The 13,819-nt window shown below is 50.8% G+C and overlaps 1 protein-coding gene across 5 annotated transcripts in view; it reads right to left on the reverse strand.

Annotated features, from left to right (window-relative positions):
* Positions 1 to 13,819, reverse strand: part of NAV1 (neuron navigator 1) — a 280,884-nt gene that overhangs the window by 99,963 nt on the left and 167,102 nt on the right. For all 5 annotated transcript variants that reach the window (XM_037986167.2, XM_073011644.1, XM_037986165.2 and 2 more), the window contains 2 exons: positions 8,125 to 8,227; positions 2,299 to 2,664 (listed from right to left, as the gene is read on the reverse strand). In XM_037986167.2, coding sequence (XP_037842095.2) covers positions 2,299 to 2,664; positions 8,125 to 8,227 — 469 coding nt within the window. The remainder of the gene's footprint in view (positions 1 to 2,298; positions 2,665 to 8,124; positions 8,228 to 13,819) is intronic.

Below are 13,819 nucleotides of genomic sequence, written 5' to 3' on the forward strand. Positions count from 1 at the left end.
GGAGCACACATACTGTCCAGAGGAAAGAGGATAAAACAAGGATGTTAGAGGGGGGATAAAGAGGGTCTTTCCTACCCTTTCCCCCTGCATTTCATGCCCCCACACCCTATTATCTATGCCCCTGGGACTGAACAGTTGCTACTAGATCTGTCTTCGCTGCTGATTCTGAGTGAGTGGGACTCTGGTAAGACCACACAAAGCTGATGGTAAGAATCGTGTCTCTCCATCAGTCTGGCACTCTAATAACAAAAATAATAATAGCAGCAAAAATAATAGCTATCATTTAGTGAGCATTTACAATAAGCCAGGAATTATTCTAAGTACTTTACATATATTAACCCATTGAATACTCATCATAGCCCTGAAATAAGTTCTACTATTATCTGCATTTGACAGATAGACAAATGAAAGAATGCCTGGGGAGGTTAACTAGTTTGCTCAAGCTCATACAGCTAGTTAAGAGCCAGAAGTCCTGCCATCTTCCTCAGACTGGGATGTCTCCAAGTAAGGGTCCTGTACCTTCCAACACTTGGGGTATTTTCTGCCATGGCCATCAGGTGGGTTGATGGGGTGAAGGGCTCTCAGAGGGGTCTTGTTTCCATCAGTTTGGGAGCTGTACTGGGCAGGGGTCCCGTCACCTCCATTAGTCTGGGAGCTGTGCTGCGCAGGGGTCCTGTCACTTCACCTGTCTGGAAGCTCCCTAGGGTCTGGGGCTATGGTCCTTCTAACACATGGGGGACTTTCTAAAGACTCAGCCCCACAGGGCTTGTGCCACCCTCTGCACCCTCCTGGGATTCTCAGAGGAGGGTAGCAACCTGACACTTCCTCAGGCAGTCCCTGGCAGCTTCCTAGGGCAGAGGCTGTGTGAAGCAGCTCCTCATACACTTTGGCTCTCCTTCCTGTCCAGCACAGGCCTCTGACCACAGAAGGAGCTCAGGACCTGTACACTGCATGGCTTTTCTCTGGTCTCAGCTCCAGGCTGGCGGATCTGAGCATGAGCATGAGGTTGGGCTGGCCCCTGGGATTTAGCAGGCAGTAAACAACTCCATTCATGCGTCAGTTGTTTTGCTCCAGAGCAGCCTCATCAGCTGGACAGGCCCTAACCAGATCCCTCCAAGTTTCTCCGCAGGGGTGGAGATGGGGGGTGGGGAACAGTGGATGGCCTGGAGCTTGGCTCTCGTCTTTTCCGAGGAGAGGCTACTTTCCACTCCCTTGAAGTCGGTGATTTTTACTGGGGAGAGGCAGGCCCTGGCAGTAAGATATTAAGTCCCTGAGAAGGAAGGGAAGAAGTACTGCTGCTACTTGTATGGCCCCTTGGCGGAGGAGGGTACCAGCAAACCAAGAAGGGAGAGTGGAAGTGGCAGTCAGCTGAGAGGTGCTCCAGAGAAGCTTCCCGAACCACTGCCTCTCTCCGGTCTCCAGGCTTGGAAGAGTGGGCCAGGATCCCCCTAAGCCCCCAGCACTTCATTCTTCCTATCCTCTCTTCTATCCTCCCAGACTAGGAGAGGACAGCAAGAATGAAGTGCTAGGGGCTTGGGGTTCTGGCCAACTCTTCCAAAGTTGGAAGGCACAGGCACAACTCTGTCAATTAAGGCAGAAAAAGAAAGAAGATGAGGGTCCCTGCAGGGCAAAGGGCAGGAAAGAAGGGTTTGACATGCTGGGTAGGGATTAGGAAGTTGCATGATTGGTAGAAGGTTTGCAGAGGAAGAAACCCAAGGAGCAGAGACTGAGGACCACAGGGGTCGGATACGGAACGGAGGAGTTAGGAACTCCTGGCAAAGGAAGTGTAGCTACTGCTGCTACTCTCTGTTTGACTAGCGATTTCACCTACATGCTCTCATTTTCTCTTCTTAGGTAGAAAAATACGATGTTAATATACTTTTTTTTTTTTTTGCAAATGGGAAAGCAGATTTAGTTGTCCAGGGTCTACACAGAGTTCACATAAGAGCTGGGAATAAAATGTTTTTCCAAGGCTCTTTGAGCCAGTTTCTTGAGGGCAAAGAGCCAGGGAGGAGGATGACAGAATGACAGCCACAGAGACCAATGAGAGGGAGGCGCCTTCATTGACCAATCAGCTCCTCGGATGTAGGCCCTGCCCACACCACACCCAAGTCTAGAATAAACCACATCGAATTTCAGAGGCAATAACAAAGTGTACACATCACACTTTTGTGTGCTTTCGTCGCAGCACAGCAAACCAAAACCCCTGTTTTGGGTTCCACTCCACTTTTAAGGCATCCCATCCCAGTGGTCTTTCCACCATCCTCCCCGTGCCATCCCAGAAGGCCCTGCGCTTACCCGGTAGTGATGTCGTCGTCTTCCGTCATGGTCTTGCCCATGAGGTCACTGTCGCTCATGTAGCCGGACTTGAGGTCCACCTCATCTGAGTCCAGGGACTCGACCAGCTCCAGGCGGGAGATGTGGCTGAGCTTGCTGGGGCTGCGCATGGGCATGGTGTGGGAGTAGTGGGCCCGCTCCCCGTGCATGTACCAGGCGGGCGTCCCCTCCGAGCGGCAGCTCCCACCCACAGAAGGTGCATCACCAGCCTGCAGCCGCGGACTGGACTGGCCGTAGCGCCATGAGAGAGGGGACGAGCGGTTGGAGAGGCTGGACACGCTGCGTGGGTTGGCGTCATCGCTGTCATAGCAGGTCGTCTCCAGGGAGCTGGGCAGAGAGCAGAAGGCACTACTTAGTCCTTGGCACGGCCGCTGTGTGCTCTGTCCCCTCACACGCACACCAGCAATGCCTCCCCTCCACCTACAGGCCCTCTCACCTCCTCCCCACCTGCCCAAGCTCCACCTCCTCCATGAGGCCTCTGATTGTGTGTTACCTTTGTAATAAGTTATCAGTTTGACAAAGGAAGTGATCTTAAGTGGCTAGGGAAGCAATCCTGTATACTGTTAAGAGCCTAGATTGTATAATATGACCTGGGTTTGAATTCTTTTTTGCTATTTGTTAGTAAGTGAGCTCAAGGAAAGTAATTAACTGAAGCTTCAGTTTCCCCATCTGTACAATGAGGATAACGGCATAACAGCTACCTTACAGAGTTGCAAGGATCACATATGTACAGATGGAACACAGTGCCTGGTATATGGAAGGGGGCAACAGATCTAGGGGCAAGTGGGAGAGACTGGTCACTTGAGCTTAGAAGGCCTTGATCATTTTGTTAAGGATGTGTCCATCATCTCTTTTCTATTAATTAGCCGAGGGCTAGCTGATTCCCAAACATCAGATATAGGAAAGCTGAAGTAGAGTGCAGAGAATAGGAAAAGTTTTGGGAATCTTGGATGTATGGCAGGTCCCCAGTAAGACTGGTCCAAGCCACAGGCCTAGGGCAGCAGGGGAAGTAGAGCCTCCCCAGAGAATAGGGCAGCCTTAACTGGGCAAAGGAGAGGACACAGGGAACCTGACATGTGGGTGAAGCCGAATGTCCGGAGTCTCAAGCCTTAGGCCCTGCTAGACTAGGCCAATGGAGCAATGCCCAGGTTAGTGCTGGATGGCCTGAGACTAGGGGAGCCTGGGGGCCTAGGGAAGGAGATAGGGCCAGGGGGGCTGCAGAGAGGAAATACAACTGGAATCTGAAGGGGTGGCTTGCACTTGGGTTCAGGCTGAGCCCCATAATTGCACCTAGCCCAGCAGTGGGGTCAGCCTAAATCAGCCTTAGGCAGGGTCTCCATAACTTGTCCTAACTTAAGCCAGACAGGACTAAGTAAGTGAAACGGGGTTTGGTGGCCAAGAAAGCTGGGGCAACTGAGGCAATCTGTGGCTGGACATAAGTTGTCTGAACCCAAGCGATCATTGGTCTGTGAACACATCCATTGCTTAGCCACTTTGGGGGCTGGAATGGGAGTGGGACATTGATTTTTCCATTCTGATTTCTATCAAGTTTCTTGAAAAAGAGAAAAATTTCCAAAGTTGTCTCTATTGGACCTGAAAAAATATGGTCTTATTTTCTGATCAGCAGCACTTGAGGGATCCAAACGCTCTTGAAACTGAGTGTGCTGGGGTCCTGGCAGTAGTCCTGTGGGCAAGATGGCGGAGGCTCTGGCCGGGCAGGGCAATCAGTGGCGGCTGCTTCTGAACCTCTGGAGGGCTTCCTGACCGGGTCTATGCCCAGCCGCTCCTCTCCCGGCCCTGCCAACTCTTTTTACTTATTTATTTATTTTTGACAGGGTCTCACTCTGTTGCCTAGGCTGGAGTGTAGTGGTACAAACACGGCTCACTGCAGCCTTGACCTCCTGAGCTCGAGTGACCGTCCTGCCTCAGTCCCAAAGTAGCAGGGATGACAGGCACACATGAGCACATCCTGCTAATTTTTGTATTTTTTATAGAGATGGGATTTTGCCATGTTGTTCAGGCTGGTCTCGAACTCCTGAACTCAAGCAATCCTCCCACCTTGGCCTCCCACAGTGCTAGGGTTACTGGCGTGAGCCACTGCCCCTTGCTTCTGGCAGCCCTTTAGGAACCCCTTTGTGTTCTGCAGCTCTGCCTTGTACAGTGTCTTGTTTCGGCTTCTAATTACCGTGGATCTACACATCACATCTCCTTGGACAGAAAAGGACATTCCCCAAAGCCAGAGACTGTGGTGATGGTGTGACTTTGCCTGCCTTGCTCACTCACGACTGTATTTCAGCACTTTGCATGGCGCCTGGCCTGCAGCTGGTGCTGAAGAATGAATCAAAGAGGAGCAAACCCACGATGGATGTGTAAATAAAAAGCAAGGAAGTTCTCATCAGAAAACTCAGTCCAGGGCCCTATGCAGTAAGTGCTTGATAAAAGCAAGCTGACCTTGACCATGGGATGAGACATGGGAGGAAGAGGATGATGCTAACCATACTGAAAGGGTGGCGGAGATCTCCAGGGGAGCTGGTTTGGGTAGTTAGCCTTCACCATGGTTATACACTGGTGTGGGAGTGAGGGCTGCACTCAGCATTTGTGTTCCTCAATTCTATTCCTGGCCTGCCCCTGTTTAGTTCTTTGTACTAAAAGTCCTCTTCCCCTATTCCACAGCTCTCTCTTTTTTTTCAATTCCCCCAAACACATCTCTAGACATCTCTAGACCTAAGCTGGTGAGGAGGATTCTAGCTCAGATCCTCAGTTCTTGAATTCCAGCCTGCACCCACCCTTCAGGCTTGCCTCTCTCTGGGGAGGACACAGTTTCATTTCCTCTCTAGCCTCAGTCTGACCCAGACTTTCCTTGCTGGGGGAAATGAACCAGTAGAAATAGAGGAAGCAGCACAGGAGTAAAGGCTTCTGAAGAGGAATGGAATCTAGTTATCCTGGGAGTTCCTGGGTGAAAACAGCCTTGCAGGAAGCACACACTAGACTATAAGCTCCGAGGATAAAGCTTGTGTGTGTTCTGGGGAGCCAGTGCCCAGTGCTGTGCCTGGCACACAGCTGGCATGGGCTCTGAGCATGCTGAGTACAGAACCCACCCTCATCAGCCAGTGTGACTCTGGCAGGTGCCTCCCTGCCCCCAGCCTCATTCTCTAACCCAGGGACTATGTATATATCCCGCCTACTTCCAGGGCTAAGGGAAGGGCTCATTGATAGAAAGCACTTTAAAAAGTAAAAGAGCCGGTCGGGCGCGGTGGCTCATGCCTGTAATCCCAGTACTTTGGGAGGCTGAGGCAGGTGGATCACCTGAGGTCAGGAGTTCAAGACCAGCCTGGTCAATATGGTGAAACCCCGTCTCTACTAAAAATACAAAAATTAGCCAGGCGTGGTGGCACGTGCCTGTAGTCCTAGCTACTTGGGAGGCTGAGGCAGAAGAATCACTTGAACCTGGGAGACAGAGGTTGCAGTGAGCTGAGATCATGCCAAGGCACCCCAGCCTGGGAGACAGAGACTGTCTCAAAAAAAAAAAAAAAAAAAAGAGCCATAAAAAGTCAGGGAATCACTGTTTTGGCCATCAGTGTGGAACACGAATAATATAAACCAAAGTCTAAGAGAGGAAGTGGCTCTAGGTCCACAGTAAACAGAAAAACCAGCTCCGGGGCTCTTGGTTCCTTTCCTATAAAGGGAGGCAGAAGCCAGAGGCCTTACACTCTCCCCCTAAACCAGTCAGCATTATGCAAAAGGCTTGATTTAAGCCTCCCCTTTCCCACTAGAAGCAGAAAACAAATAGCGCCTGCCAAAGATCAAGCTGTCCGGCTTAACGGAGGGGCTGGGGGCTGGCTGCTCTGAGTCAGTGGCACCAGGAGGCTGGAGCTGCTACTTCTGTCCCACTCCTGTGAGTGAGTCATTTGGGGTGTGACCCTCTCAGCAACTAAGCACTTTCTGGCTTCTTTGGCATGAGGCTGGTGGGTGACTTGGTGCTGAGAGATGTTCCAACAATTTCCTTGGATGGGGAAAGGCAGATGTCCAAGATTTCATCCGCTGGGTCCTAAACTGATAAGCCAAGCTCTGCCAGACCCCTGTTTCACTTGGGTTCCTGCTGGGGGCTTAGGGCTATGAGGGATGGCAGCAGGGGACAGATGTAAGGGGGTCCTAGAGCCCCCACTATCCACCTTTTTCCAGGACTTCCTTGGTCACCTCCCTTTCAGTAGTCAGGGATCTGCTGGCCTGAGCAGAGGTAATCCCCAGAGAGTTTTGATTTATCTTATCATTGAAAATATTCCAGATGTCTGGGAGTAAAGGGCTGAGTGTCCAAGATGAGGGCATGGGCTGGGGATAGGGGGAGGAGTAGTACAAGGAAGGAGAAGGAGAAGAGTCTTCTAAGCAGGAAGAACTAGAGCCGATGGCTGGAAGCTACTTAAGACTAAATGCAGTTCCACATCAGAGTCACTGCAATCCCACAATGCACTGGAGTGACTGAAAGGCAGTGAGTTGGCCGGGTGTGGTGGCTCACACCTGTAATCTCAGCATGTTGGGAGGCCAAGGTGGGTGGATCACTTGAGGCCAGGAGTTTGAGACTGGCCTGGCCAACATGGTGAAACCCGATCTCTATGAAAAATACAAAAATTAGCTGGGCATGATGGCACACAGCTGTAATCCCAGCTACTCGGGAGGCTGAGGCAGTGGGCGACAGAGTAAGACTCTATCTTTAAAAATAATAATAAAATAAAATAAAATAAAAAGCCCATGTTAAAAATAAAAAAAGGAAGGTAATGAGTTCTTTGTCATTGGTGGTATGTAAATATATCCATGGGTGTGGTCCCATCCTCAGAATCCCAAATGGCCACACCCTGGGTTAAAAAAGTCCTTTACCACTGCCCCTGTGTCCCAACTTTGCTCTGAATTTTCTGGCCCCAGGAGTTGGAGAGGAATCTACTTCCAGTCTAACTGGGGAGGCTTCCTAGCCCTCACACAGCCTTCCTGCTCCACACCCCCCATGATTTCCCAATCTGGTTGTCTGTTCTCCCTCCCTCTGTCCCCAGAGCTTAGCCCAGCCCTCTGCCCCACTTGGAGCTGACAGCATGAGCTCATCTGGGCAGTCCAAGGAGCCAGCAAGGGAAATTCTGAGTCACAGCAGAGCCTGTGGCCAGGACTTTGCTCCAGAGAGAAGTGCCATGGGAGGGCTGAGTGCCCCATGCAGCTGGAGGCTATGAGGTCTCTGCAGGCAGTGGGCTAGGTGGACACACCTAACAGGGCAAGGAGCTGGGTGACACTGTGTGGGCCCCGTTGAGCACTCAAGCCTCCCTCAGTGGCTGGTAGAAGAGGCCAGGGGCCACCTAATTGACACAAGAGTGAAAAGATCCAGGTGTTGAGAAGGGAATTGATTCTAGAACCCTAGTTTGATGGAGACTCAGGAACAGGAAGAGAGCATGTAGTAAACCTTCTCTTGACAGATTGAGGAGACAGAGGTCTAAGGAAGGAGATTGACTATCAGAGATCACACACTGAGCTGTGTAATGGCTCCCACTTCCTGGCTCCTAGACTAGTGATTTTCAAGCTGATTTGCTGAAATGAAATGAAAAGCTCAGGCACAAGCAGATAGAAGACAAAGTCAAGCTTCTCTTGTTGAGATAAATGGATTTCCTCCTCCTTCCGCAGTGGCTCCACGCATCAGGCCACCTGGCTGACCTGACAGAGGTGTGGAGGGACGCAGGGGCCCTGCCCTCCAGAATGTGGTGAACAGCCAGGAAGGCAGAGGGCATGACCGTCTCTGCAGCTCGAGCTTACCTGTGAGTCACCTGGGACCCCCGCAGGCTGGACATGGTCTCTTCCAGGTTCTGTCGGAGATCCAGGACATTCTGCACTGTCCTCTTTCTCTGGGACTCTGGGTCTGGGAGGGAGAGAAGGAAGAGCTGGGTGAGTGAAGAGGACTTAGTGCTGGGATCCTGGGGGTCAGGAAGTGGAGATTGACAGTGTCCCCAGGAGGCTAGTCCCTGGGCCATGACAGTCACTTCCCTCCACCCTTTCCCAAAGACGACCAACAGAATGGGCCCTCTCAAAGGCCCTGGGCATATGCCCTTGAGCCCTCTGAACCCCAGACCCTGGCAGGGGATAGAGGCATGGGTTTTTGTGTCTGCGCATCCTTTCAGAGCCCCCAGGTAACTGCCTCTGCCTCTGGCTTTGTTTTGGGGAGGGCCTGCTTCTCACAGCAGAGGTCTCGAGCAAGAGTTCTCATGGTTGAGATAAGCTGGAGTATCTGCCTGAAACCTTCTCTCCAGGGTCGTGCTGGTAAATGTTTAACAACTGACTCTCGGAGAAAGGGGACACTGATTTATAGTGTTTGCCAGTGTCCATGGTATAAAGCCTCCTATCATGGCCACTTTCAGTCCACCAATCTGATGTCACTGACCACAGTGTTAGGAAGAGGTGCTAACAATTGGCTCTGGGGAACCAGTACAAGCTGGCTTCGGCACACCAAAGCCCAAGCATGGACTGGTAATATCTGGGGTTGCTCTATGGGGTCCCGGGAAGTTAGTTCAGATATAGCCTCCTAAAGGCCAGGTGGCTGGTGGGAGGTAGAAGGGATGAGCAGTCATTTTCTGGAGCTTGCACTGAGCTCTGGGCAGTCTTCACACAAGTGGTGCAATCCCGAGTGAGGAGGATGCACGGGTGTGACCCAATCCTCAGAATCCCAGATGACCAAGAGCCATTTTATTCAACCCTGCTGTCCAGATATTAGCCTGGACAGATGAGAATCTACAACAGCAAACAGAGTGCAAATAACATCCAAATGACTGAGAGGTGCTTGAGCATGAAGGAACTCAAAGAATGTTCTTCCTTCCTTCAGGCCATCCAGTGAATCTTTATCAAGCACTTACTTCATATCAGGCACCACCCTGGGCCTGAAGACAGTATGATGAAGAGAAGCTGGCTCTGCCCCATGGCTTATCTTTCATTTTTGGACCTAAAGTCATGAATGGAAGCAAGTCCCCCAGTACCTCCCTAAAAGACAATCTGCAGGAGAGAGTAAGGGAGTGACAGAAAGATGATGGCAAAACAACAGAGAAAACCCCAGAACTCTGGCTCTCCAAGCTACTCCCTTTTCTGCTCCATCCCCAAGCCTTCCATCGCTGCTGCAGAGGCCAAACGCCCCCTCAAGTCCCTCCTCAGCCCACAGACTCCGCAGGAGTGTAAGGTTCTTTTACCTGCCAGAGGGAACATTTCTGAATCTCTTTAAGAGGTTTTATTCTCCCAAGACTAAACTCAGGCTGGCTGGCAGGCGGCTTGACTGTCTTGTCAGGGAGGGGAGGTTGGGTGGGGCGGGCAGGGAGCCTGCGTTGCCCTCTCCAGAGGCTTTTGGGCACCTTTTCTGAGAACTAGCTCCACACCCAAGCCCAGTCATCCCTCCTTTCCCCTCCCAGGGGGAGCTTCTCCACTCCCACCATCCTCTCATGGTCAGCACCATGAATCCAGGCCTCCATGCTGGTGGCAAGGATCAGGGACAAATGGCAGACCACCATGCCAGTGGCCTAAGCTCTATCCCCAGTCCTGGCATCACGTCTGTGGCCGCCAATGCCTATTTATCCTGGCAAGTGTCACCTTGTAAGCTGCTCCATGGCTTTAATTGATGGCTTGGCGTGAAACACAGACAGGGTCAATTTTTTAGACTCGCCAAGAAATAAAATTGAGTTCTAAAATGCCTACGTGGGGACTAAGAACATGGTGCCAAGGTGTGGGTTACTGGCCCAGGGTGATGCTTTTTATGGGCTTGGCAGAGACGAGGGACAGGCACACACATCTCCAAGGGGTGTGTATTCTTAAAGAGGAAGGTGATCAAGAGTTACTCAGAGACTTCTGTGTGTGCCAGATCCTTTGCATGCATTATCTACTTGAATCCTTGCAACATTTCTGGGAGATTTGTACTACTGCCCCATTTAACAGATGAGAAAACTGAGACTCAGACAGAACAAGTAAACTGCCCAAGGTCACACACCTAGCATGTAGCACAAGGCATAGTTGAGCCCAGGAAGAAACTCATACTTGTTTTGACATATCACAGGGCATCTCTGCACTAGTAGCATCAAGCATGGCAACTGTTGTATACAAGGTCCTTAGGTCTCGAGCAGTGGCTCATGCCTGTAATCCTAGCACTGTGGGAGGCCGAGGCCAGAGGATTGCTTCAGGCCAGGAGTTTGAGATCAGCCTGGGCAACACAGGAAGACCTTGTCTCTATTAAAAAAAAGAAAAAAAAATTGGCCAGGTGGTTTATGCCTGTAATACTAGCTATTTGGGAGGCTGAGGCAGGAAGATCACTTGAGCCCAAGAGTTCAATGCTGTAATGAACTATGATCACACCACTGTACTCCAGCCTGGGCAATAGAGTGAGACTCAGTTTCAAAAAAACAACAACAAAAAAAAAAACAAAGAAGAAGATGCTTAGTGAACATTTCAAGAATGGATGCTACCACAGTTTTTTAAAAATTTCCAAAAACCCATAAAAAAAAGTAAAGGGATACATACATGTCACATTAGGAGAATGTCTTTTTTTTTTTTTTTTTAAAGGAAAAATGTTTAAACCACATAGTAGCCTCAGGAGAGTCACGCTGCATTGCCTAATGCCCCAGATGCTCCAGATGGGAGTCATAGACATCTAGGTCACAGGTTTGACTCTCTTTCTCCATATCTCTTTCATCAAAGACCTCTATGCTAGCCCTCTTCCTCAATTCCACATCAGCAGAGTGTGGTGGGACTACCTCAGAGTCTCCCAGGCTCGCCAAACCGCAAGGGTCCTCAAAGTCGCTCAATCCTGCTGTCTCTGGAGAGCTGGGAGGCTGAGGTCCAGGAAGTAGGGACTAGCTGGAGACCACAGAGATGCTCATGGAAGAACACTGGACTCCAGGCAGCTTCCCCACGGGTATAGATTTGGGGCATACAGGGGAGGAGGTTAGGGCAGGGTTTGGTTTCCTTGGGGGTGACCAGGATCTGGTCTCTGCTCCCAGGCCAGAGGGGCCCTGCAGAGGCTGCACCCTACAGCTCCCTCTGCTCCAGCAGTGGCCCCTGGTGGCCATTGTGGGTATGCCGCTCTGCTTCTCCAAGGCTCAGCCCAGGGTGGGTCTGGAGGGTTGGGGTTCCTGGTAAGTCTGGCTTCCTCCACATTCCTGGGTGACAGACACATTCCCGTGGTGGTGCAGCACACAGTCCCAGGCCAAGAGGACTTACCTGCGTATAAAAGAAAGGCCTCCAGAGCTCCAGAGGCTGCAGAGGGGCCTAGGTTGAGGGGCCAAGCTGACATTCCCACCCATGACCCTGAAGGTGCATTTTTACATTTTAGCTTAAACACATGAGTAAGTTACATTTCCGAGGGAATTTACTTCACCTGTCGACCCTCATCCATTCCTGATCTTCACCTTACCCCACCTCTGACCACCAACCCGTAACTAAGCTTCACCCCTTTCTCACCATCTCCTGGGAGGGTGAGGATCAGGGATCGGGTGAAGGTATCTAGGGCTTACGATACACTGTGATAATGAGAAAAGTAACCGAAAACTTCAATGGCTTTTTTTTTTCTTCTTGAGACAGGGTCTCACTCTGTCTCCCAGGATGGGGTGGCATGATCACGGCTCACTGCAGGCTCACCTTCCCTGGTTTTGAGTGATTCTCCACCTTAGTCACCTGAGTAGCTGGGACTACAGGCACGCCCCATCACACCTGGCTAATTTTTGCACTTTTAGTAGAGATGGGTTTTGCCATGTGGCCCAAGCTGGTCTTGAACTTCTAAGCTCAAGCAATCCTTCTGACTCAGCCTCCCAAAGTGCTGGGATTACAGGTGTGTGCCATCGTGCCCAGCTAATGTCTTGTTTTATTGGCTAAGTTGAGATGCCCTGGAGGCTGCCTCCATGTGTCTCTGTCAAATGTTTTGCTCTGGGTGTGGGACAGGCCTGGGGACAAAACAGAGTCCAGACATGGCAAAGATGGAGAGGGAGTCTTGGTAGCCCATCCCCTTCCTCAGTACACCTAAGTGAAGGACGTGCTCAGACTACTCCCATCTTACGTGGCACCTTTGTGCAAATTAGAACTAGGTACTCTCCAGTCCAACCCACCTCTAGCCAGGTCCTAGTAGAGTACAGCGTTCTCCTTCACATGATACCAGCCAGGATGCCACCCTCCCAAACTTACTCTGGGGACCTGGGAGTGCGTGCTGTCTTAGCTCCTACAGAACAGGGTCCAGCTGCAAGAGTGGTGTGTGTGTCTGTGTGTGTGTGTGCATGCATGCACGTGTGTGTGAGAGAGACAAAGAGACAAGTAGGGTTTGAGGGGGGAAGGTGGCAGGTAGGGCTCCTAGCAGGCCCCAGGGTGACACCAAGATCTATGGGGAGGAGCTCATGATGTTATCCTGGGCTGCCCCTCTAAGCCTTTCCCTGAAAATGGAGCAACTGGGGAGAGAATGTGTGTGCTACTCAGGCTCAGAACAGATGCAAGAGTCTCTCCCAACTCAGTCATCACCATGGCAATTCACAGTCACCACAAACAGCAGCATAGCCCCAGCATGCACTGGGGCATCGGAAGAACAGGATGGTGTTTCTTTCTACACACTATTGGCTCTTACACAAGACCACAGAGAGAGCATACTGTCCATGTCAAGGGTTTTTGGGCAAGGACTAGCAATCAAATACACTTGACAGACAGGTGCATGCACACACAAATCAAATAATGCCCAGCTACTCAATGTTCAACACAAGGCATTTTCCATGTTATTTAATTTGAGCCAGGAGACTGATCACAAGTCTTTTTGACTCCAGAGCCCTTGTTCTTTCCACTACAATATGGTGTTTCAAAATACATGGACATGCCTCCAGATATACACACCTACTTGTGGACCAGCCTGTAGTTTGCAGAAACCCTCATAAAATTCTGCAGTTCTGCAGACATATGCACGGAGAGATTTCTGTGGACATATCTCTCATTGTATGGGGAGGAAGCAAGAAGACTAAAACGATGCTAGAGGAAGAGAAGTAATTTAAAGGACAGCTGAGGGTGCACTGTGAGGATGAGGTAAAAAGGGTCTTTCTCTCTGTCCCAGTGTCAGAACAGGGAAATCAGGCTTCCCCAGGAGGGCAGGACTATGAAACTGCTCATCAAGAGATGGGGACAGTGATGTAGTGGCAAGAACATAGTCCTTAGATTCAGAAAGACCTGTGGTTCAGGTCCTGGGACTGCCCCCTTCCCAGCTTGTTTGAACAAGCCATCTCACCTCACTGCAGTTTCCTGCTCTGGGAAAAGGGAACGATACCCGCTTGGTGGGATTGCTGTGAGGCTTAAAGAGCTAATTCACAAACATGCTTATAGTACAGTGCCTGGCACACAGTAGGTGCTCTATAAATGGTGGTTTTTATCTGTCAGAAGGCACAAAGAGGTGGGTGAACAATGGGTGCACCCTCGGGCTGGCACTGAGGCTGGCCCCTTGTCTGTTTCATTTCCTGAT

Source organism: Chlorocebus sabaeus, chromosome 25 (assembly GCF_047675955.1).
Source record: "Chlorocebus sabaeus isolate Y175 chromosome 25, mChlSab1.0.hap1, whole genome shotgun sequence".
Lineage (NCBI taxonomy): Eukaryota > Metazoa > Chordata > Mammalia > Primates > Cercopithecidae > Chlorocebus > Chlorocebus sabaeus.